The sequence below is a fragment of the Hemibagrus wyckioides genome, linkage group LG08, assembly GCF_019097595.1.
Source record: "Hemibagrus wyckioides isolate EC202008001 linkage group LG08, SWU_Hwy_1.0, whole genome shotgun sequence".
NCBI lineage: Eukaryota > Metazoa > Chordata > Actinopteri > Siluriformes > Bagridae > Hemibagrus > Hemibagrus wyckioides.
This window is the reverse complement of record NC_080717.1, coordinates 28071745-28096875: the sequence shown is the minus strand read 5'-3', so window position 1 is coordinate 28096875 and position 25131 is coordinate 28071745. Positions and strand designations below refer to the sequence as shown.

The following is a 25131-nucleotide window of genomic DNA, read 5'->3' as shown; positions in this document are numbered from 1 at the left end:
GGAACAGTAGTGAACAGTAGGGAACAGTAGTGAACAGTAGTGAATAGTAGGGAACAGTAGTGAACAGTAGGGAACAGTAGTGAACAGTAGTGAATAGTAGGGAACAGTAGTGAACAGTAGTGAATAGTAGGGAACAGTAGGGAACAGTAGGGAACAGTGGTGAATAGTAGGGAATAGTAGTGAATAGTAGGGAACAGTAGTGAATAGTAGGGAACAGTAGGTAACCGTAGTGAACAGTAGGGAACAGTAGTGAACAGTAGTGAACAGTAGAGTAGGGAACAGTAGTGAACAGTAGTGAATAGTAGGGAACAGTAGTGAACAGTAGTGAATAGTAGGGAACAGTAGTGAACAGTAGAGTAGGGAACAGTAGTGAACAGTAGTGAATAGTAGGGAACAGTAGGAAACAGTGGTGAATAGTAGGGAATAGTAGGGAATAGTAGTGAATAGTAGGGAACAGTAGTGAATAGTAGGGAACAGTAGGTAACCGTAGTGAACAGTAGGGAACAGTAGTGAACAGTAGGGAACAGTAGTGAATAGCAGTGAATAGTAGGGAACAGTAGGTAACCGTAGTGAACAGTAGGGAACAGTAGAGTAGGGAACAGTAGTGAACAGTAGTGAATAGTAGGGAACAGTAGTGAACAGTAGTGAATAGTAGGGAACAGTAGTGAACAGTAGAGTAGGGAACAGTAGTGAACAGTAGTGAATAGTAGGGAACAGTAGGAAACAGTGGTGAATAGTAGGGAATAGTAGGGAATAGTAGTGAATAGTAGGGAACAGTAGTGAATAGTAGGGAACAGTAGTGAACAGTAGGGAACAGTAGTGAATAGCAGTGAATAGCAGTGAATAGTAGGGAACAGTAGTGAGTAGTGAGAGCCTTTAGGCTGCAGGATGATGGAGGAGTGGAGGAGTTGATGGATGGGTGGATAGACCAGAGCTGCCATTCAGCTATGATGGGGTTCTCAGAGTCCACCCTCAGGGCAGATCCACTTAACCGCTTGGAGAGGAGAACACAGAGCGTCTGTAACAGACACTGCACAATGATATTACATATCCTGCCATCTTTGTTTTTTTCCCCTAATGTAATACAGATATTAACCTCATCAGGAGCATGACACTGTCCTGATAGGAGGCTGTAGTTCAAAGGAAATAAACAGGAAGTGACCAAGTGAAACAGGAAGTGTGTAACACACACCTCTTGTGACGATGCCCATGACTCCAGGCTAAAGCAGATTGTCTCCTGTGCTTAACTGTGTGTGACTGCTAACTAACTGCTCACACACACACACACACACACACTTTAAACAAATGAGTGGTGTGTATGCAACAACATGATACACAAAACACTTTCAATACACACACACACACACACACACACAATAAAAATAAATTATAAATTTCCCTTTGGGATGAATAAAGTATCTATCTATCATCTATCTATCTAAAAAGAATGATGTGATATCCTGAACACACACACACGCACAGACACACACGCACAGACACACACAATAAAAAAGAGTGATGAGAGCAACAACATGACATGATATACAAAACACATAACACACACACACAGACACACACACACACACACACACACAGACACACACAGACACACACAGACACAAACACACACAGCAGTGACTCTGGGATTTGTTAAAAAGGGGAGTGAAGGAGAAAGTCCAAACATCACATGGTTTGTATGATGACGTTAATAACTGATGATCTTCTGAACAGATGCAGCTGATGAATCATGAGGTGTGTGTTGGCAGATACACAGAGTAATGACTGACCGGTGCAGTGGACTGATGGCTCACACACTAACACCTGAAGCCACAGTGCTGCTGGAATCTCTGCTCTGATTGGTCAGAAATTGTTTATTAATTCATTTTCTATACCAGAGGCTCCAGGTGTAAGCGAGTCATTGGTTAATATATTAATGCTCTTGTTGTAACGCCTTATTGTTTCTATGGTAACGCCTCATTTCTGAGTTAAGGCCTGAGTGTTCATAGAGTTTATACTCAGTAAATTTAAGCCTTATAGTAAACAAACTAAATAATGTGTATTTACCAAGAAAAGAAATTGTGTATGAGTGTGGATTTAAAGTTTTCTGTAAAGAGATGTTTATTTAATATTTTTTGGAAGGAGTCTCTAGTGTTAGATGTAAATCTATAACTTTGTTGGAAATAATATTAATGCTTTATTTATTTTATTAAATTAATTCATTTTATATTATTTCAATTAATGTAATGTAATTTAATTCAGATTTAATTTAATTAAGTTCAGAGTTATTATTTTTACACAAGATTGCAATACTGCATATTATTCAAGACCTTAAGGGAAAAGTACTGAAATCCTAGAAAAATTAGTAATAAAATTTTAACCTTTACTTAGAAATATTTGTAATAAAAATGTAACCTTTAATTATAAATGTAATCTTTAATTAGAAAAAATAGTAATAAAAATGTAAGCATTAAAATCTAATGTGTTGTTTTAAATAAACATCATTTATCATCCAACTATTTGGGAAGATTCTCTTTTTCATAAAGAAATCTTCCCAAAACAGTTCACCTAAAAAAAAAAACCCGAAAAAAATGAAATCCAAAGTTTTCTTATTCCAAGCATCAGATAGATAGATAGATAGATAGATAGATAGATAGATAGATAGATAGATAGATAGATAGATAGATAGATAGATAGATAGATATGTCATGTAGGATATTCTTAACCATAATCTCAGGCAGGATTTCCCGCTCTGATTACAGTAAACTATAAGAAGATGGACGTCTTGCCAACTTTTCAGCAGCAGAGAATCGGTGTGATGTTAGTTTGTCAGTAACACGACACGTTCAGATTGGGTTATTCATTGGCCCTGACCTGGCAACCCTCCATCACTCATTTAACTGCAGTTCAAAAGGGCATGAGGACTGAGAGAGGGGGATTAGAAGCTTTCAGAAGCTTTCATTACTAGATAAATGCTTGCAGATTTTGACGCTGATTTCCAGCATTTTTGGTGTAGAATTTTTTAAAGTGTATTTGATTATATTGTTTTCAATAAACAAACTGACTAAACAGATTTGACTAAATCATCTATCATTTATATAAATAATAAATTAAAGAATAACGAATGAGTGAGTTTTGTTTGAATTCCATCACAAATTTTTATAAAGCATAAATTTTGGGTGGTTTTTTTTTTACAATTCAGTGTTATACATTGCTATGAAGTACTAAAATGTCCTACTGCAGCTATTGGAAATAAATCCACACCTTCTGACCAATCAGTCTGAAGACTGCAACAGTGCTGTTTTATTAAGGTATAATACAGTCATTCTGTCTGTGTCTGAAGACATCTGGACTTCTGGGTTTATTGTAATGAATAAAATCAGTAGTGCCAGGAAGATGATGTCAGAGAGAACATATCTGTGGTTTATACATCAACCCTCTGTTCATGTACACTTCATCATGACTAAATATTTATTTCCACCCAGTCTACAGGCTGCTACTGGTTTTATTCTTTCTTTCTGCCTCCAGTGTCTATTTTACGGCTCCGTCTCAAATCACTCATGTCCTATAGCATATGAGTATTTACCCAAGTAGGTAGCGCCAGTGGCTTGCAGTAGGTCGCTATGGCTAATTCTTAATTTGAAAATTTGTATTGAAATAAATTTTCCCATAAGAAATAATGTAAATGCAGATAATCCGTTCCAGCCGCCCAAAAATATGACTAACATGAAGCGTAGCATTCCAAGCCAAGCATTCCATGTCAGGGGTCCTAAGAAGTCGTGCCACCAAGCTTGGACTAAAAATAGAACAGACCACTCACGCCACCAATCTGTCAACAAAGAAACGCCCCAAAAATCATCTAGCTTTTTAACGCATGGCGAAGGTGTTGTTGGTATCGTGGGATGATTCTTTCCAAACAGTTTTTACTGACTGACAAAAATTCGTAAAATTCGTAAAATCGCTTCGCTTGGCTTTCCACTGACGCTAACAAGTTCTGAACGGCTCCCGGACGTACGCGCAACTTAGCCAGTGTTCGGTTCGTTCGTATGCTGAAAATGCTTCGCATGCCAATGCAAATTCCATGCAAAATTTAAATTCTTAAGGAGAAAATTCGTAAGGAAGGGCATTCGTATGCCGAGGTTCCACTGTATAGAATATTAAAGATCATCAAAAGTATAGAACTAAATGTTCACTGAACCACACTACTGAGTCTGGGTCAAACATTTCCTGACCAGATTTTGATCAATTCACAGTCTAAAATTACGCAAGAAATTAGAGTGCAATCATGCGTTCCCATTATGCTTCTCCCAGTTTGGCTCTCATGGGAATGGAAATGGAATTCACAGAGATATGATCTCGGATAACTGGATTCAGAGAGTGAACCGTTACACCATGGAATCATGGGGCAGGTAATGTTGTGGTCAATACAGCTCTGAGGGTCAATCCTGAGTCTGAGTTACTCAACAGAAGAAGTTACAACCTCCAGATAATGAGCCAGAAAAATTAGTAATAAAAATGTACCTTAGTGTATCTAACATGTTGCTTTAAATAAACACCATTTATCATCCAACTCCAAGGGAAGTTCTCTTCTGTTCCATAAAAAATGTCATAAAAATTTAAATGTACACTCTTAAGAATTAAGGTCCCAGGAAGTGATGCCACAGAAGATTCATTTCTGGTTCCCCAAAAGAACTTTTTATTTATTGATTAATTTTTTTCTAGTCTTAAGAACCTTTCTCCACTACAAAGAACCTTATGTGCTCCATGGATGTTAAAGGTTCTCTACAGAACCAAACTCCCTGACAAAGAAGTCCTGAGCTTGAGTTACTGTGAGGGTTTCCTCTGGTATTATGATATCTCAAAACATGCTCGTGGACTGGACTTGGACTCTTCTAGATTGGATCGATGTGTGAATGTGTGTGCAAATACTGTAAATATTTTGAGTGTGATGCTTTGGAATGAACTGGCATCCCATCCTGGGTCTGAGGAATTTATCAGGTCAGTCGTTCCGCGTAGAGGCTTTACATTTCATGTCACTTTAAAGCCCAAGCTAATAGAACGGCAACCATTTTGAAATGAATCAAAAATGTATTCTCTTCTATCGAATTACTGCTGAATTTGCGTTTATAGTCCATTATTATAGTACATTTCTCCTCTCTCTGTTTCTTCTCTCACTGCCCTCATCCCTGAGGACACAACCCAGAATATTTCTCATGACCCTACACTTGTGTCTTCAGGCCACACGCTGGTGCCTGAAGAGCTTTTCAGTCTTTTTTACACACAGACACACACACACACAAGCCTTGTTAATCTTTGTTGAGTAACTGATACACAAACTGACTGTAAACTTCAGGACTCTGAATCATCAGGAGTTCTGGACGTAATCTGGACGTAGCAGTGTTTCACAGAGGTGATATTTTTAGTAGTTTCCTAACCACAGGAAAATCGATCATTCAACATGGATTATTTTAGAGGTTTAAAATCACACACAGAAATGCACATTTATTGCACATAATACAAGGCATATCGGATTTGAAACGCGCAGCAATATAAACACAACGTACTGTTTTTTAGTCCAAACTCGTCAGTTCATAAGCTCACATAATTTATCATTTTCAGGACAGTCGAGCTCTGAACATGTGAGAGGCTTCTGGCAGCGCTCCTGGGCAAAAAGGCACAAATAACGAATAAAGTGTGAAAACAAAGCTGGCACGCATGCCGGATAATTACACACTAAAGAACCACAGCTCAGGGCAAGGTACCCGCTCGAGGTGGATCGCACCGAACACACAGTGCAGACTTGGCTGCGGTACTGAGCTTAAAGGTATAATAAGCCTGATTCAAATTTTACACAGTCCATAAAAAATGAATATGGTGGTTATGACAAGTCAAGCTTTTATGAGAAACTAAAATAAAGTTGTTGTTTTTTTAAAAAAAAGGGGGGCACTGGATGGGAAGAACACACATCTGGAGCCATCTAGAGGCTGATGAGAGGAATTACTGCAGCACGTTTAGAGAAACTGTAGGTCTCTGATGTTAGCGTGTCTCTTAAAGCTACGTGTTTTACAGCAGAGGTTATGGCAACTAGAGATAAGATAATAATGAACACATGGTCACTAAGTTCTCAAAAGTCAACAATCAAGTTCTATCTGTTTTTCTTCAGCGGGGAAGAGAGAAACTTCTGTTCAAATAATAATTAACAGGATGTATTTTATGCAAAAGTTAATAATGTGAGTTTATTTCATTAAGTAAATAAAGTATTTTTAACGTGTATATTTTTATTCTTGGGGGATCAATAAAATGCATCCATCCCTTCATTTGTCTATCCTTCCATTCATCTATCCCTCACCCACCTATCCTTCCAGCCTTCCATCCATCCATCCATCCTTCTGTCCATATATCCATCTATTCATCTATACTTCCATCCAATTATCCATCCATCCATCCATCCCTCTGTCCATTCATCCATCCATTCATCCCATCATTCAGCTATCCTTACAACCATTCATACAGCTATCCATCTATCCATCTACCTTTTTATCCATTCATACATCCATCCATTCCTTAATTGATCTATCTATCCATCTTTCCGTCCATATACCCATCCATCCATCTAGATGTACACTATACTGTATAAACTTTGTGGACACTTGGCAATCAAGCCAGATGTCACAAAGGCAAAAAACAAATCACAGTGAGATGACCAATCTTGAGAAGAACCAGAATCAAAAGAGAACACACACACACACACACACACACACACTCACCCGCTGGTGGTGCTGTCCACCCTGACACTCTTTCCCAGGATGTCTCCGTCGCTCACGTAACCAGCACTGTCCGTTGCCATGCCCTCCAGCATCTCCGCTTTGCTGGAGCTGTAACCACTAGTTAACGAGGGGGCGTCGCCAGCCTGAAGCCGTGGACCAGATGTACCCGGTCGCCATGGAGAGGCTGAGACAGAGCGGGGGGCAAGGGCGAGTGAGCCTCTCGTGCTGATCTCTGTGGTTATGCAGGCATCAAAAGTCGTCTGCAGGGTGCTGAAGGGGAGGTAGGGGTGGCAGGTTTTAGACACACACACACACACACACACACACACAAACACACACAAACACAGAGCCAATCAGCTTTAATGTAAACCCCAGGGATTTTCTGTGACAGAACGAGAGATAAAGAAAGCAAGAAACAAAACACCAAAAGGCGATGACAGTGTTTCCTGGCCTAAATGAGCACCCCACCAGGCCAGGGCTTCAGTTTCCTCCTTTAATTGACTTGGGAATCAAGATCCTGCTTTTAATTCGGGGGTTTGCGAACGGCAGGGGGTTCACCAGGCGATTTCATGCCTCCAAAAGGCCTGAGACATGCATCAAACTCACTACAGCAGAAATGAAGAAAACAACACCCAGTCCCTCTTTGAAACAGCTCTCCATGTCAATCACGTCGACTCCCCTGACGACCGCGCACATTTACCACAACTCGTGATGGAACAGTTCTCATGGACACTACAGTGAGACATAATCTTTTGGCTTTGCTGTGATCTTCTAATAAAAATCAAGTTTTTATTGCTGCCCTGTTAAACTGAAGTCAACTGGGGTACAACTTGTGGAGGCTTAGTGGTTATGGTGTAGGACTATTAATCAGAAGGTTGTGAGTTTCAATCCCAGGTCCACCAAGCTGCCATTGCTGGGCCCCTGAGCAAGGCCCTTAACCCTCAATTGCCCTGTTGCATAAAATGAGATAAAAATGTAAGTCACTTTGGATAAGGGCATCTGCCAAACGCTGTAAATGTAAACTTTACTAAAACTGGGCAGTTAAAAATTGGAAAAAAGAGCAGGCATGATGTACACTAGATTGCCAAAAGTTTTGGGACACCCCTCTGAATTAGAGCGGAGACTGCGAACCAGGCCTTCTTGTCCAACATCAGTGTCTGACCTCACAAATATGCTTCTAGAGGAATGGTCAAAAATTCTCATAATCACACTCCTAAACCTTCCCAGAAGAGTTGAAGCTGTTCTAGCTGCAAAGGGCGGGGCAACTCCATATTACATTCATGTGCATTTAAAGGCATATGTCCCAAAACGTTTGGCAATATAGTGCATCTCATGCACTATTTCCCTCCCAATACTGGACTTTAAGAGGACAAATGATCTTATCTTATCTTATCTTATCTTATCTTATCTTATCTTATCTTATCTTATCTTATCTTATCTTATCTTATCTTATCTTATCTTATCTTATCTTAAGAAGAGCACATTCATATAATATAACTTTATTTTGCAATGCTAAGTTAAACCTCTTACTTGGGTATATCTGTATAAACGAAAATAAATCTCTCATGAGAAATCATATCACTCATGTGGGCAGTTTCCTAAATCAAAGTTTAAAATAAAATCATCAGCAATGATATAGTGACATGAAAGACAGCAATAAACACCCAGTGTACCCAGTGTTTTTGCTACAGGTGTGTATGGAGCTGAGATCGTACTGAACTTGTAGTCACCCCAGGACAACGCTGGGAAACACTGTGATAAAGTATCTTATTAGCCGCTGGCTGCGCTGCAATTCTATTTTTATCGTACCCTCGTCACTGTGCCATTTTCCTTTAGGGAAATTCCCATTGCCATCTTAAACGGCTGGGCTGTTTGTTTAGCAACTAAGGCACACAACTTACCCAGAATATGATGCAATATTCATTTCAGAACAATGTTAAAGATGAAAGAGCAACCAAAAAGTTGGAATAAGCAAAAAATGAACATTTGATTTGTTCAAATGGTTCACCTGCACATGGTATGTAACCCTAACCCTCTAATGTTTATGTGTACAATTTAGATCTAGTGCATTAATAATGCTAGAATATTATAGAAGAATCAACAGAAAAGAAGACACTGTGACACTTGACACGTCACAGCCTGTCTGCAGAGCGTAAGATTCAAGGCTATTAGATGATACTGCGGTCATTAGAGTAAAATACGGTGGCCGACAATTCAGAGAAACCAAAAGGTATTGTTTGTGAATGGAATTCTTATCTCTGATTGGACGAGACATCTGTCACTCAGGATCTACAGGAAGTCCAGCAGTATCTGCAGCAGTAGAAAGTGGATTGGTGTGTGTATGAACACAGCTCTGCTCTTATAGCGCTCCTTACATCCTTTAATCTGGAATAGTTTGCTCTTCCAAACATACCTGGTGTGTTTTTAGAGATCGCAAATCTTTACTCCATGATACACTATCAGTATATCCAACATCACACTGACCATATGAACCTCCTTCCTCAAAGTAGAGCTGAATGAACTCAATTTTCTTATAAATATAAATATATATGTTTGTTATTTTCATTAAAAGATTTAAAGTTGCACCATCGGAAGAAATGGTTTAAAGTGAAGGCAGAACTCCACACATGTACAAGAAATAAAGTTAGATACACAATTTCTGACTTCCTGTATATCCTGAGTGAACGATGTCTCGTCCAATCAGAAGGAAGATTCCATTCACAAACTATACCTACCTTTTCCACTTTGTCTGAATTCTCCTTGTGTTTTTGTTATTTTGTTTAATGATTTTTTTAATGGTTGCCATACACTGTGAGAAATAAAGACACCAAACTGTAGGGTTTTTTTTTTCTCAGATGGGTGGTACCTCTACGAAAGTATATCATTTGTCTAATTATACACCTTGAAATATAAGTGTTTAACTCTGGCACAAAGGAAGCAGAGTCAGGACACCAATTCTCAATTGACCAAAAATGTTTCATAGAGTAAATAATACAATAAATAAACCCCAAAAAATCTAATAAAATATAGAAATAAAGCAAAGGACATAATGTGGGCAGGCCACAAAATGAGAGTGTGTGTAGGTGTGGCCAGGCCTTTTTTAAAAATTGTCCAAACAATTACCAGAAACAGGAAGTGTCACAAGTTATATATTTGTGGTTGCCAGGTCAACTCAAAAAACACCTGCAGAAAAGTTCTTTCCATTCTGGAGAGCGTGTGAGCTCGAATTCCCTTCATCAGAGCTGTAGCATGATAGTAGAGGGCTGATGGAGTGGAATACTACATATGGGTGAAAATCTGGGGGAAATAAAATTGCCCAACCCAAATACCTAAATAAATAATTAAATATCAGAAAATCAGTTACACCATGCATGACTTGGGCATATTTATACAGACAGTTAAAAAATTCATACAGTTCAGTCTAGCAGATAAACAGCTAAGCTGTGGATGGAAATTAGGAGCGAAAAGTACATTTGGATGAATGATGTGGAAAATCGCGGTGCTTACTTACTGCGAAAGTTGGAAAGTGGACTAGAGTCCATTCACATGCTATAGGCGATCATATAGTGTATGTATAGTGTAAATAAAATTAAATGCTGCAAGATTTGATATTTCTTCAACGTGCGGATGTGGGCAGAGTCAGTATCATGAAGTGGGTGTGGCTAAAGACCACGCAAAGTTCTATTCGTTAAACGTCCTCGGACTCACCTGTTGATCATCAAGCCAGACTGTATAAAGAACCGGATATTTTCAACCATCAGCTGGTTATAAGAGACTTAATGAGATGTGGTTATGCTCTGGTTCTTGTGGCTACAAACAAAATGGTGAATGATGGTGTCTGAGAAGAAAACTGTCAAAAAGTGACCAATTTTTTTTGTTGAAATGAAGCAAAAGCTAATCCTAAAAACAGATTTTTGGCTTCTGAGGCTTCTCAGTGATTAAACAAAGTTATTTTTAGCTGCAAGTTGAACTTATAAATGTTCTAGTGCGTGCTGTTGTCAGACAGTATACATAAACCAGAAGAGGTAGTCTCTTTATAAATAACCCGAACGTCACGAAACTGACACTCTATTAGCGTCTTTCTTTTAATAAGTTCAGTCTGGGTGATCTTTAGGAGAATTTAAAGTCAAAGTTAAAGCATTGTGGCTCAGTCAGATGACGGATTAGACAAATCCCAACAGTCTGGTGTATTATATAAAGCCATATGGTTCCAGTTGCTGCTTAGATTTCCACTCTTGGCTCCACATTGACTCAGAAGGCTTTACTGTAAATCGCTATCATCATTTTAAGCAGAACGCACGCTCACACACACACACACACACACACACACACCCATACACCCGCAGCTACGATATACATTCTCTCAGGTATGAGCTTATACTACGTGTGCGGACAAATTACCAAAAACTTTGGCACCAGTTTGAAATTGGCCACTAGTTCCAGGTTCCACTTGTATAAAACTGATTCAATTCAATTTAGTTCATTTGTCTAGCGCCTTTAATGATGGACATTGTCTCAAAGCAGCTTTAAAGAAGTTTAGATACAGTGAAAAAATCATAAAGTTAAATTGCTATTTATCTCTAACATTTCTCATAATAAGAATCCTGAGGTGACAGCAGTGAGGAAAAATCTGAGGAAGAAACCTTGAGAGGAACCAGGCTCAGAAGAGAACCTTATCCTCATCTGGGTGACACTGGACAGGAAATAATGTGCTTTCTTCAAACGTTTATATTCACATGCAACCAGACTGTATGGTATTTAGAGGTGGAACTAGCAGCACTGTAGCTAATCTCACACATAGATATACTGAATATTACCACGCAACACCATTTACACATACCATCAACTAGACAAATCAACAAGATGTGTTTTGTGCTCTTTTACTTCTCAAAACTGCTGAAACATTTAAGTTTTATCTGTCAAAATACTTGAGCTCTGAGCTCTCAGCTACTGCTTGCCGTGTGAAGCTCAGTGAGTGACCTAGCACAGTCAGATAAATTTGGATTTTGACCAGTCATTGTTTAAAATCAAACTAACAAAACTTGATAACTAGTGCTTGTAAAGTGGTCAGGGAAATCTTTCTGCCTCCACCTAAGCTCAACCCACAAAAAAGTCACAATGTTAACTCTATATAATTATAAGATAAGATGAAACCATGATATGCTATCTTCAATTGAAAAAATATATTGAAAAAATATATTGGACCATATGAGCTATATGATTGGACCACGGAATCATTTGAGGCATCCGTTTGCTGCATCATGGCTAATTTGCATAAAATCTCAATTTGGATATCTCTATTTGCACCATCACTTATCTCAGATTTGAATGACCCAGGACTAGAACTGTTGCCTCTTGTTGGTGGTATTTCCTGTTTTCAGTGTGTGTGTGTGTGTGTGTGTGTGTGCACCTTACCTGTGACTGATATGAGTGACCTGTCTCAGGCTGGACATGGTTTCCTCCAGGTTTTGTCTCAAATCGGCGATGTTCTTCACAGTCCTCAGTCTCTTGCTCTCAGAATCCTCACCTGGAGAGACAAACCATTTCAGTTTAAACTGATATGTTGTTCTACTATGCTGTACACCATTTTCCCAAAATTGTTATAAAGTGAAAGCCGGTGTTGCTAATATATCACTCAGAACCAGAAATGCTAATCAATTCACAATGTTACACAATGCTAGCCCTCTCTCTCTCTCTCTCTCTCTCTCTCTAATACTAATAAAGAAATATGATGTAAGTCACCCAGCATTAGCTAAAAGAGTTTTTTGTGCCTATTAAGAGAGCGCTAATGCTAACAGGATCAGCCTCAGTCTGCACAAATAAGACTTCTGCAAATAAACACAACACTGTGTCCTGGTGTCGGGGGGGGGGGGGGATTTGGCTGCTCGGATTATGATCATGAGGGGTTCACAAAGAGCTCAGAAGACCACACAGTCGTCTGTGCACACACACACACACACATGCACACACACACATGCACACACACACATGCACACACACACACACATACACACATGCACACACACACACACACACACACAGACTGTGAAAAGCATGTTGAGGAAAGACTAATGGTTACATGTACATTCTGCCAAACTAGCACAAACAGCGCCATTCAGAATTTCAAGCTAATGCTAACATTTGGCTAGCACCTTGCTCACACCTCTGGAGAGGAGCATGAAAAGAACTTACAGAAGGACAGGGTTTGTAGCTCCATGAATAATTAACCATGATGAAGGCATGTCATCTGCTTGAAGTTTGTTATTCAAATATGTCACATTAATCTGTGTAGCTAATATGATTTTTAAAGATTTTTAGCACATTAGCATATTTCGTTGTGAAAAGCACATCTACTGTGTGATCTATAAAATCTGCCTTAACTAGCTAGCCCTTGTCAGCAGACTCGTTTAACTAACAGAAGAATTATCGCACCTGTCGAAGCTAGCTCTAATAATGCTAATTGTAGCTGGGTAGTTGTTATAACATTATCTATAATTGATTTTCTCCTGTAATGTCTAGCATTAACTATGCTAGTTGCTCCAAAACTAATTAGCATGACCTAATGTTAGCAGTGCCCCTGCTGTGTATTATCAGCTCACTGCTGATTTCAAATGAATTCTTTAGCTAGTTAAACTTCAGGCTGCTAAATGTGATCTTTTAGAAGTAGCTAAAGGTTTAGTTTTACACTTTATTTCACAAAAGCTAGTGAAGCAGGAAGTGGGTATTTAAATCTAGCAGGAGTTAGGATGTAATTTGGTGTGCTGTAGTTTATTCCTGTAATGCCACAGCAGTTGATCAATAATTCAGATTATTTCATATATTAAGGAGTATCAAAACTTTAACATTATTTTCATTCAAAAAGCATCATTTTTCTCAATTTATAGTTACTTTAAATGTTATGGAACATCCATTAAACACATGTGGAAGGTCCAAACTCCTGTTTTTGTTCATCTTCATCAGGTCCTCTGTCTTCAAGACTCTCAGGAGGAAACTTGTGTAATGTAAGGAGCTTATGGAGCAACACTGGAGACTCCTTCCAGGAAAATTAAATAAATAATTCCTTACAGAAAGATTCACCATCTTATCAATTCTATGTTTGTTAAGTAACAGCACATTTTTATCTACAGTGAAATCCTTATGAATTTTCATAAAAAAGAAGAAATTTGCATCGGCATACGAAGAATTTTCACCATACGAGCAAAACGAATCAAACTGAACGCCGGCTAAATTGCGCGTACGTCCTGGAGTCGTTCAAAACTTGTTAGCGTCAAGTGAAAGCCAAGCAAAGCCAGTTAATGAATTTTATGAATTTTTTTCAGTGAAAGCTGTGTGAAAGAGTCAACCCACGATACCATCATCGCCTTCAGCATTTGTTCAAAAGCTAGGTGATTTTTGGGGTGTTTTTTTGTTGACAGATTGGTGGCGTTGGTGGTCTGTTCTATTTTTAGCCCAAGCTTGGTGGCACAAATTCCTGTGAGGAGCCTTGACATGGAATGCTTGGCTTGGGTCAGTTCTTTGTAAGCAGCCATACAGTTTACATACGCTTCGTATTGGGAATATTGGTCATATTTTTGGGCGGCTGGAAAGGATTAATTTGTATGCTGAGGTTCCACAGTATTTATTCTTAGCTGTAGGTTATGTAAAATGTCATTTCAAGAAAATGAGTTGTATCCAACCATTCATCCATCCATCCATTTTTTGTGCTACTTATCCTACACAGAGTCGCAGGGAGAATGGAATCTATCCCAGGGAACTCAGAACACAGGAGGGTGGGCCCCCTGGACCGGATGCCAACAGATTGCAGGACACAATCACACAACTATGCACACACTACAAACAATTTAGAGATGCCATACAGCCTACAACAAAGGTCTTTGGACTAGGGGAGGAAACCGGAGAACCCTGAGGAAACCAGGCAGAGAAAATGAAACTCTAACACGCAGAGGATGGAGACATGAATCGAACCGTCAAGTATTAGAAGGAGTGCATAAAGAATTATGAAAGAATATTAATCAATTTCTGAACAATCAGATTTGAGAATTAAACACAGACGTCAACAATTATTTGCATATTTAGGTTAGGAAGATATTAAAAGGTGATATTTTTATATACTCTGTTCTGTTGCTTTTTTCTAGCCTGGGTCACTTGAAGGTTCTTCATTTAAACCCCTGGTGTGGAAAACAAACGCAAAGCAGTATAAAATGAAACAAAAGATGATAAGATATGTCACATATCCACACAACTTTCTATATAAATATATAGTGTGTGATTATACACACTAGCATATCGCCTTACTCTTGAAGTTCTCGTAAATATCCAGCATGGTCAGGAGGATCTCCTCGTTGACACGTGCGATGCTTTCCCATGCACCTGTGTGTTGGTTTAGATGCAGCTGGTACACGTGACCCCGCCTGTGCTCGGCCTCAGGCTCCTTATTCGCTTTTTCGGCTGTCTCAGACATGTTCTTCTCCTCTGCTGGACCTCCGCAGGAATTTTCTTCTGATCCTGTTGAGATACTCAACCAGTCTGGAGCTTCATCCTTAAAACTTCCTCTTGAGATTTCTGACATGCTGTGACTGTTTAAGGAGATGCTGTCTCTGCTTCCTGGAACTTCAGGATCACTTCTGCCTTTGTGGATTTCAGGCTCCATTCTGGATGTGCTCAGTGATCTTCCTCTCGCAGTGTGTGAGGATTATTCTTGTCTCCTGACTCCGATATCTTGTGCCTCTACGCTTCCGGGAGGAACGGATGGGTTTTCTGACACATGTGCTAGCTTTTTTCCAAAGTAAACGAGTGATCGGTGGGTAAAGCTCTTGCACGGACGGCCCTCCCTTTTCCTCTCCTCCATGGAAAAACGGGAGAGAGGGAAACTGAGAGAGAGAGAGAGAGAGAGAGAGACAGGGAGAGGGGAAAAGCCAAACTAAGTGGCGTTCCAGTTTCCGCGCCAGCACACTTCCCCTGCAGGGTGACTTTCTGGTCTTACAGAAGACTGTCAGACTGAGAAAAGACCTCCACGCCTCCAAACCCTCACTCTCACACTACCTCATATATAGTACAAGCAAAGCCTCGCACTAATTAACACTTGGCTCCAGTCGAATTATTACACATATAAACTGTGTGCGCATTCCGTCTCTCAAACATGACCTCACATGACCCCATGACACACACACACAAACACACATACACTCTCTTTCTCTCACACACACACACACACACACACACACACACACACTGATCGGTCTTGGCAACTCTTTGACATCCACAGCCTTTATCATGCAGATGAGCTTCTTTTCTTTCCGTGTCCAGTGAGACACCAGCGCTGTGGGACTTGCTCAGCTAGATGCAGGACACGCAAAAGAACCAAATCCGGGTTCTTCCTGCGGAATTTAGATCAGACTTGAACACTCTACCGCTTGAACAGACTGCAGAGTTGAAGTGTTGACTTAAGCATTGTTCTCGGGCCCATTTGTGAAATCCACAGGGTTAAAGACTTCTTGTATTTACTTCTATTCTTCTCTAGCACGTGACAAAACAAACCGTAGGAGGATGTGGGCCAGGTGACCCCCTTGAGAACGTCATCCACGTTACATTTTTGAGCTAACTTGCTGCATAGGTTACATAGCTAACATTCAGCTACAGCAGTGATAAACTGTGATTTTATATATATATATATATATATATATAAAGCTAGCTAGTTATTTTTGCCCAGCAATGACCTCTTAGTGTTATGTTGGCCAGACACATAATTTGTATGTTGTTTTTCGCAAACTATCTATGTATACATAATTAAGTACCTAGCTGCAGCAAAAAAAAGCAGTTTTTAATCGTTTAGCATTGTTAAAATAAAGCTTAGCTAAATAGTTTTCCCATTTTTCTAGGAAGGTATATATTGCCAAAAGTTTTGGGACGTCTGCCTTTACATGCACATGAATGTAATATGGAGTTGTCCCGCCCTTTGCAGCTATAACAGCTTCAACTCTTCTGGGAAGGCTTTGCACAAGGTTTAGGAGTGTGTTTATGGGAATTTCTGACCATTCCTCTAGAAGCGCATTTGTGAGGTCAGGCACTGATGTTGGACGAGAAGGTCTGGCTCACAGTCTCCACTCTAATTCATCCCAAAGGTGTTCTATGGGGTTGAGGTCAGGACTCTGTGCAGGCCAGTCAAGTTCCTCCACACCAAACTCACTCATCCATGTCTTTATGGACCTTGCTTTGGTCACTGGTGTACAGTCATGTTGGAACAGGAAGGGGTCATCCCCAAACTGTTCCCACAAAGAGCATGAAATTGTCCAAAATGTCTTGGTATGAAGCTGAAGCATTAAGAGTTCCTTTCACTTGAACTAAGGGGCCGAGCCCAACCCCTGAAAAACAACACCTGAACTCAATGATCTGGAGGGGTGTCCCAAAACTTTTGGCAACATAATGTATGTATGTATGTATATATATATTTAACTATTTATCTTTTGCTACATTTTGTCCAGTGACAATTTCCTGGTGTTATATTAGCCAGACATTGACATAGCTTTCACCAAGCTAGCTATATACATTTAGCTAAAGTACTACAGCACCCTCTAGTGGCAGCAGAAACTAGCCTTTTTCTCATAGCAGCCTAGCCCTGTTTATCCCAGTTTTCCCATTTTTATTAGCTCCAGGCCTCGTACCTCTCAGGCTTTCCAGAGACGTGTGAATGGATCTGCTGTGAAGGACCGATCTCTCGTTCTTCTCTTCTCCTCCCTCAGTCACGCTGCTTTTATCCACATCTGTCTGAGACCTACGATGAAGAAAAATAAGCAAATAACATTTATTCATCACTGTCTCTTAGCAATTTAGCAAAGCTTTGCTTTAATAGGTTCTATTTTTTGTTTTTACCTTTATTTTATTCTATTAATTTTTTCTTTTAAATATTAGTTATTTTTTAATCTGTATTAGTATTAACTATATGAATGCCACTCTTTTTTGTTTTAGCAATTCCAATTTAGTTAGATATATTTAATTCTATTTTTATCCATTTTTGTTTAGGTATTTATTTCTATTTTTGCTCATTAATTCTTTTAATATTTTACTTTTGCTGGTGTTTTGTTTTTAATGTCTAACTACTTAATTTTGCATTATTTTCCTTTAATGGAATTTCTATTAATTAACTCCATTTTGTTTGGATATTTAATTCAAAATACTTTGAAAAATACATTGATTTTTACTTTAGGTTTTATATTTGCTGTATCTTTGTTCTGAGTATTTAAGAGTAAGTAATTTAGCATCTTTCTTTATGTCTGTTCATTTTTTTTTTCATTTATATCAATTCTGTTTTGCTGTTTTTATTTTGCATTATTTGTATTTTTTGTGAGGTTTTTAAACTGTGCTTTCTGCTGTTCTCTAATTCAGATTAATTTTTGTAAACTGCACTTTTGCTGAAGCTGGCTAGATTTGTGTAATGATGAAGTTACTGCTGTATTATTTTCTTTAATTTTACTTGATTTAATTTTTTTGGGAGCTTTATAACTCTCGGGAAGTCTATAAGCCGACCTGTACACGGATTCTGATTAGGGAGTGAAGATGTGGACACCATAATGGACTCTACCATCTGACCTGTACATGAAAGGGGCGACTGTAGCCGTGTTGGGATGGTTGTGCTGTGTTTGAGGAAGCTGAATGTTGTTGGTATTGCTGGTCTGAGCGATGTTACTCGAGCTGTTTTGGCTTGGCCGTCCTTCCGTCTGCAGCAAACTCAAAGCAGAGTTAGAGTTCTTGCTTTCCAGTGGACATTTCTGCACCAGTGCAGCACCTCCAGCTCTGAAACCACGGGAATGCTCCACTTTTCCACCAGGTAGAGTGCCTGAGTTCTTTGCCATCCCTGAGCTCTTAGCGGTTTGCCCCGGTTTGGGTATACCACTCTGTGATGAGCCTTCTTTCTTAGCGTTGCTTTGGCTTTTGGTTCCTTTGGGAATCAAACTGGATTTTTTACCATCAGCCAATGTTGAAGGTTCAGCCCTGGTTTCTTCTTGCTCTTCCATAATCCGTTCTTGCTCAACACCAGAAGATCGTTTTGTTGTTTTATCTTTACCTTTTGTCTTTATTTTCTCTTTGTCCTTCTCAGCAGCCTTGATTTTGGGCACCAAAGTCCTGCCCAGCGTCCTTTGTGCAATACCTTTCAGAGCCGCATTAGGACTGGAATTGCTCACCATGGCATGTTGCTGGGTTCCCAGATGGGCTTCAGGATGGACAGGACAAATGTTTGCTTCATTCGGATCTGGATTGGAAGCTTCAGGATCTTCTAGAGATGTGACGCTGGATGCTCGAGATGAGGGTCTGCTGTTGAAGAGTTTCAGCTTGTCTAGCATGGACTTTTGGGCAATGACTTTAGGAGGAACCTCCAGGGAAGCTGAGGTGGGCTGTTTGATGGAAAGAATAGAAGAGGTGGCACTGTGCTTGGCGTTGAGAGACTTGCTCCTCCATCCTTTTGCACTGGTGTTGCCAGTGGTGCTGCTGGATGGAAGAACTGGAGAACTGGGAGGTCCTTGGTCAACCATTACTGAAGATGGACTCGATTTATCTGTAGAAGGAAAATTGAGACAATGGAGTTGACTTCTTGATGATGATGATGATGATGATGATATATAACAGGAATGCTAAACATGTTCCCACCAAGCCTTAAAAACCATTTGAGGAAGTAAAGAACTCTAGTACACTGGAATTCCTCAAAACATCCCCAAAACCTCAGTGGGACACATGTTCTGATAGAAACCAAACTTCACTCATCACAAATTATAAAAAAAAAGGGGGTGGGTTTGTCGTTCTATGAAACTATGGAGCATTTAACCAAACTCAGTACTGCAACCCTAATAATGCATGTTTTATAGAAAACAAGATAAAACCCTGGAGCAGAAACTATCCATGTTCTTGGAACTACGATATAAAAATCTTCCTGGGATCTTAAAAATAGGCACTGGAATGTGCCCAATGAGTTACTAATAAAGACCACTGAAAGACATGTCCCTCTTTAGGTACTATTAAATAGTTAAAAATTAAAAATATAAATGTTTTTATAATGGTTCACACAGAAGGCAGAGAGGATCATAGTGTGCTAGATTTCTATTCCTCACATTTACAGAGAAATCTTTTTAACCCTTTTTTGCCTTCAGAATGGAAATCGACATACTGATATTATTTTCAATCAGTAAAAACAAAATGAATGAATTTATCTCTGCAAGTCTGATATAAAACGAGTCAGGACTCTGTTGGCTTTCAGTGAATTTCAGACCTGTGTTTCTCCCTCTGGTGGATAACCTTACACAGAATTTTACTGGTTGAAGTTGAAGATTTATGAACAAGCACTTGGAGCATCTCAGAGAGCAGAAATGGGTTTGATTTTTTTTTTAACTTTTCTATGAATATATCGCCCCTAGAAGTCTAGAGAAAACAGAAATCCTTCTGAAACACTACAAATTCTTAAAATCCTGAGTGTCTACCTTCACATGAGCTTCATATTAACCTCCACTATGGAGTGAAACATGACAAAAACATTCAATGCTGAACATGAACACCACAAAACAAGTCCATTTTTGGCCTCTGGTAAAAAACAAACAAACAAACAAACAGAAAAACGTTAATATTCTACTCACACTATAATTTTGTATATAACATTCCCAGAAATAGCAACAACCAATAGCAATTAAAATCACTATTAACAGAAAGAACCCAATAGAGAAAGCTTTAAATATCTGATTCTTGTAAGAAACCTTACTAATATGACAAATTCATTAATACTTTAATAATTCAAACTCACCTCACACACATCCAGACCTGTTTCTGAGTTTAATAATCTGCTAATAACCCAGTATTTACACCGAAGGTTAGCAAAGTCCTCACTTCACTACTCACTTACTATTTTTACACGAGTGAGGCCGTTAGAGGAAACGTCCGGGGTATAAGCCAAGTACTCAAAACTCAAATTCAAACCCAAACAGAAAGCAGGAGTGGGTTTGTTTTTGAGAGGGTTTTTTCTTTTTCCTGGTTCAGCTCCTCGAGTGAAAGAGAGCTCACAGAACCCAGATGACCCATGTGTCACTTCAAGGAATAAATGAGGCGGTCTGTTTAATTTAATTGGAGAAATAAGGTTGTGTTCATGTGAACATCAGGAAAAATAAACAAAACAACTGGTGTAGATCGGGCACACTCTGTAAAATTGTTTGGACAAATGTGAACAAAACTGTATTAGCTTAAGTTTAGAAACATTTATTAATTGAATCTATTAAAAATCTATAGATTTTAGTCGAACAGTGATTTGAACATTATGGCTGTTTCTGTGACATATTGAAACATTTTATTGACAAAAAAACATGGATTGTAATCAACAACCATTAAGTTTTAACTGTTGTAAATTCATGTTAAACTCCTATATTCTTCCAAACAAGACCCAGTGAGAGAAAAACTAAGCACAAATCACACTTTCAGAACACTGTAAAACTTACATTTTTGCAAAAATGATCATTATCACTTTTGTACAACCTGAAAAAAATTTAACAAAAAAAAAAGTCACTCTCTGGTAGATGTGATGTACTGCCCGGTCTTTTTCCAACCCGAACCGTCCGATGGATGTTTATTATAATGTTCATTTTTTTCTTACCTTTGTAATGAGAAGCCCCAGAATCCACAATAGACCTAAAGTGTTTGAGAAGATGGACTAGAAAGGAATGTTAAGTGCGATTATTTGCTTGTTCGGCTACTGTAAAGGACACTTTGGCAGCTGCTGTATGGGTGCCCATTCACACACACACACACACACACAGAAAGTGGGTCAAATGCCCACTTTCAAATGTTAACGAGGGCATGAAAGCCGCTCTCTATTGGAGTTCAAAAGCACCGTTTAACTACATGGGAGTGACAATGCTTAAAGGCACCTTTGAGGTTTTGGAAAATGTGGTGATACTCTGAACACACCAGATGATGTCGGTTATGGAAAATGTAAGTGTTTAGTCAACCATTGAGAAAAGTAAACTTCAGAGAGTAAAGTGGACTGAAAAGCATGGATTCGGATCGAGCGCCGAGGAGGTGGAACTAGCTCTGCTTTTCCTTTACAGACTGACAATCAAGTGCAAGATCATTAACAAGCCAAGAATAAAATCAGACAGGAAATCATCAGAAGACAAAAGAGAATAATCAGAGAATATTAATCCACACATTTGATGATCTAGCTGGCAGAGTAAGGTTTTTATGAAAATTAAAAAAAAAAAAAGTAAAGAAATGATGGTTTGGTTTACAATGGAATGTTATATTCAAACACAATATTCTACAACTATTAAACAAAAAAAACCCCAAAATTCCCACGAATTTGAACATAGAATGTTATCCGAATATTTACAAATGTACCAAATCCAACTGGTTCTAGGAAGGTTAGAAAAATAACATTCAGAAAACATGCAATTTGACGAGTCTGCTTCGAAATAAAAGTTACATCAACAATGCTACAGAAACGTTCTGTTAATGTTTATATACTTAAGTGTTATATACACTATACTTCCAAAAGTTTACCTACACTTGGAATTAGCTGGGAATCAATTTTGTTGCTTTTCTTGATGTTACTTGAAGGCATTAACACAATAAAACTGAGATCTGAATTCACTCGTCATGTTTCAACTTTTTTTAACGTGAATCTCTTTAAGCTCAGTTTGGAACGCTTGACCTGTAATTGCTGTTAGCATGTCGGCTAGTCAGTTTGTGCTGAATGTTCAAATCTGATTGGTCAGGATGTGTAAAGGAATCTTCTGGCAAGATAAAGACGGGGCTTATATTAATGCAGTAGTTTGAATATGTTATAGAGGCTTTTTCAGTGGAGACTCTGCATAACCCTAAACTAGTACTACAGAGATTTAAAATAAACTGGCTTAGTGGGTTGAGGGATTGATTCCAGCCTCCGCCCTGTGTGTGTGGAGCTGTCATGTTCTTCCTGTGCATAGGGGGTTTCCTCTGGGTTCTCCGTTCCAAAGACATGCATAGTGGACTGATTAGTATCTCTAAAGTGTTGCTAGTGTGTGTGTGTGTTTGTGTGTGTTTGTGTGTATGTGTGTGTGTGTTCCCTGTGATGGGCTCTCCAGCATGTCCCCCACCTTGTACCCCTGTGATTCCATTTTCAGTGATTCAGTTAATTTACTCGGAGGTTTTCCTCCTCGTGAAAGTCTTCACGAACGACTTTCTGCGTTGTGATTTCTCAGTAACTACCTGGATTTTCTTCTGACTTATTAACTTCCAGAGCAAGACTTCTAGAGAAGCTGTTTACAGAAACTAATTGCACATTCCACATCATTATATAAACGACTATAATTATATACAATTTGTAATCACTGGCAAATAACTGCTGCTGTATAAAAGGAATAAAATGCTACAGGAAAATTATCACCTCCACTTTGCCTCAGGCTGCATCACACCACAGAGTCAATGATTCTTTTCCTGTAACAGCATGCCCCTAAGTGTTTAATTCCTTACCAAGCAAAAGGTCAGACAGATGTACTGTATAAAAACAAAAGAAAAACAATAATAATTAATACATTTTTCACATAGATTGCAAAACCACCAGCTAAAAAATGTGAGCCAAATATAATAAAATGATAGAAATCCACTCCAGGATAAATCATCCCATGGATAAATTCCACACAGATCCGGGCAAGTTAGTGAACACCTGGAGCATCTAAGAGCTCTTAGAGCCAAAAGCTAAAGAGCACAAAGTGCCTTTGAGGCTTTGAGGTTCACCCTCAGGGTTTGTGAAAAATCTCCAAATTACAGATGAGGCACATCATCACTCAGGACATGGAATAAACCCAATATCATTTCACCAGGGAAATTCACAAGCCTATAATCCAAACTGAGACAAGCACGAGGCTCTGAAGGGAGTTCTACAGGTGTGGCCGAACCTGAGGTGTTCGCTCATGCTCACTTTTTTTAAACTTAGCGTGTCACTTTACTGTCTCTTATATATGTACACACACACACACACACACACACACACACACACACACAAAATAAATAAGGTCCTGATTCAGCAGTGGAAAATCAATGAATAACTGTCCACCCTGCGTCAGAGCCGTGGTGATGTTGTGTGTACTGGTTGACATCGTTGGCTAGTTTCCTGTCTGGACTTTAAAGGAAACTGACCATGTTGTGTTTCAGGCTGAAGTCCCAGTTTATATTATAGCACCATTGTATCCTTCTGTAAATTAGTCCAAGAGCATGAATGCACATTCACCAACCTCATTCATTCCCTTCCTTTTCCTTTTTTTCCATCATGCACTCTCATTATAACAGCTCTCTCTCTCTCTCTCTCTCTCACTTCTTTTTCTTTATCTCACTCACTCTTTAATTAAAGTTGAATCAAAGGACAGTGAATGAGTGCATACCACAGCCAGCTGCAGCTGAGAGAATGTGCTCTCTCTCTCTAACACACACACACACACACGCACACACACGCACACACACGCACACACACGCACACACACGCACACACACGCACACACACACACAATAAAAGCAACCTTCATTTACACTCTGTAATTTTTCTCTTGAAAAAATAGAATGCAAAAAATTAGGACTCAACCCTGAAATTTGAAATGCTTAAAAAAAGTGTTTTGACCACACACACACACACACACACACACACACTTCAAAATCAAGGTCTTCAAATAGAAGGCCAAGCAGGTGCTACTTAAAAGCCCATGGGTTCAAAAGCAACACAATGTTGTTTGGTTTTGAAGCAAAAACCTGGTGTCACCCCACACTTTAATCCACAACCATTCACTCGTTTCTAATTACATTTCCGGCTTTACTGCTTATTATACTAAGTGAAATGATCCCTGTTCATATTTTTAACTCTTCAGAATAAACACTCATATTTCATTAAGCACAAAGAGGATTTTTGTGTACCTGTGTGCTGCGAGCAGGTTAACACCGGGGTTTTAGACTCGTCACGATGTATGAAACTCTGGCTGCGTCTGCTGTTGGATCTCCTGGGCAGGATTGGTGGACCTGGTAATCTACACAACACACACACACACACAAATACAACCACACTCATCTTAGATTTAGTTCTCAAAAACTACACTACGCTCTTCTACTTTTCTTTTCGATAATCACCTACTGGTAAAAGCTAAACATTCTCGTTTTGCTAATTGCAGAAAAGAGCTTAAGTTTTGTTTATTTTTCCTTAATGTCACCTTCTGATCATATGAATAGGAACAAATCAACCATTCAGATGTTTCACATGCTTCCTTGGACCTGAAGGCGTTACAGTAACATGGTCTCACAGCTAGAGGGAGGTAGTGTACCAATAACGGCAGGGGGATAGCAGTTATGTGGACACACACACACACACACACACACA

The 25131-nt window shown here is 39.1% G+C and overlaps 1 protein-coding gene across 1 annotated transcript in view; it reads right to left on the bottom strand.

Moving 5' to 3' along the window:
- Window positions 1-25131, bottom strand: part of nav2b (neuron navigator 2b) — a 98646-nt gene that overhangs the window by 59732 nt on the left and 13783 nt on the right. Inside the window, exons 6-10 of the mRNA XM_058396719.1 lie at window positions 24675-24784; window positions 18351-19314; window positions 17426-17535; window positions 12180-12291; window positions 6765-7034 (exon numbers count right to left, since the gene is read on the bottom strand). Coding sequence (XP_058252702.1) covers window positions 6765-7034; window positions 12180-12291; window positions 17426-17535; window positions 18351-19314; window positions 24675-24784 — 1566 coding nt within the window. The remainder of the gene's footprint in view (window positions 1-6764; window positions 7035-12179; window positions 12292-17425; window positions 17536-18350; window positions 19315-24674; window positions 24785-25131) is intronic.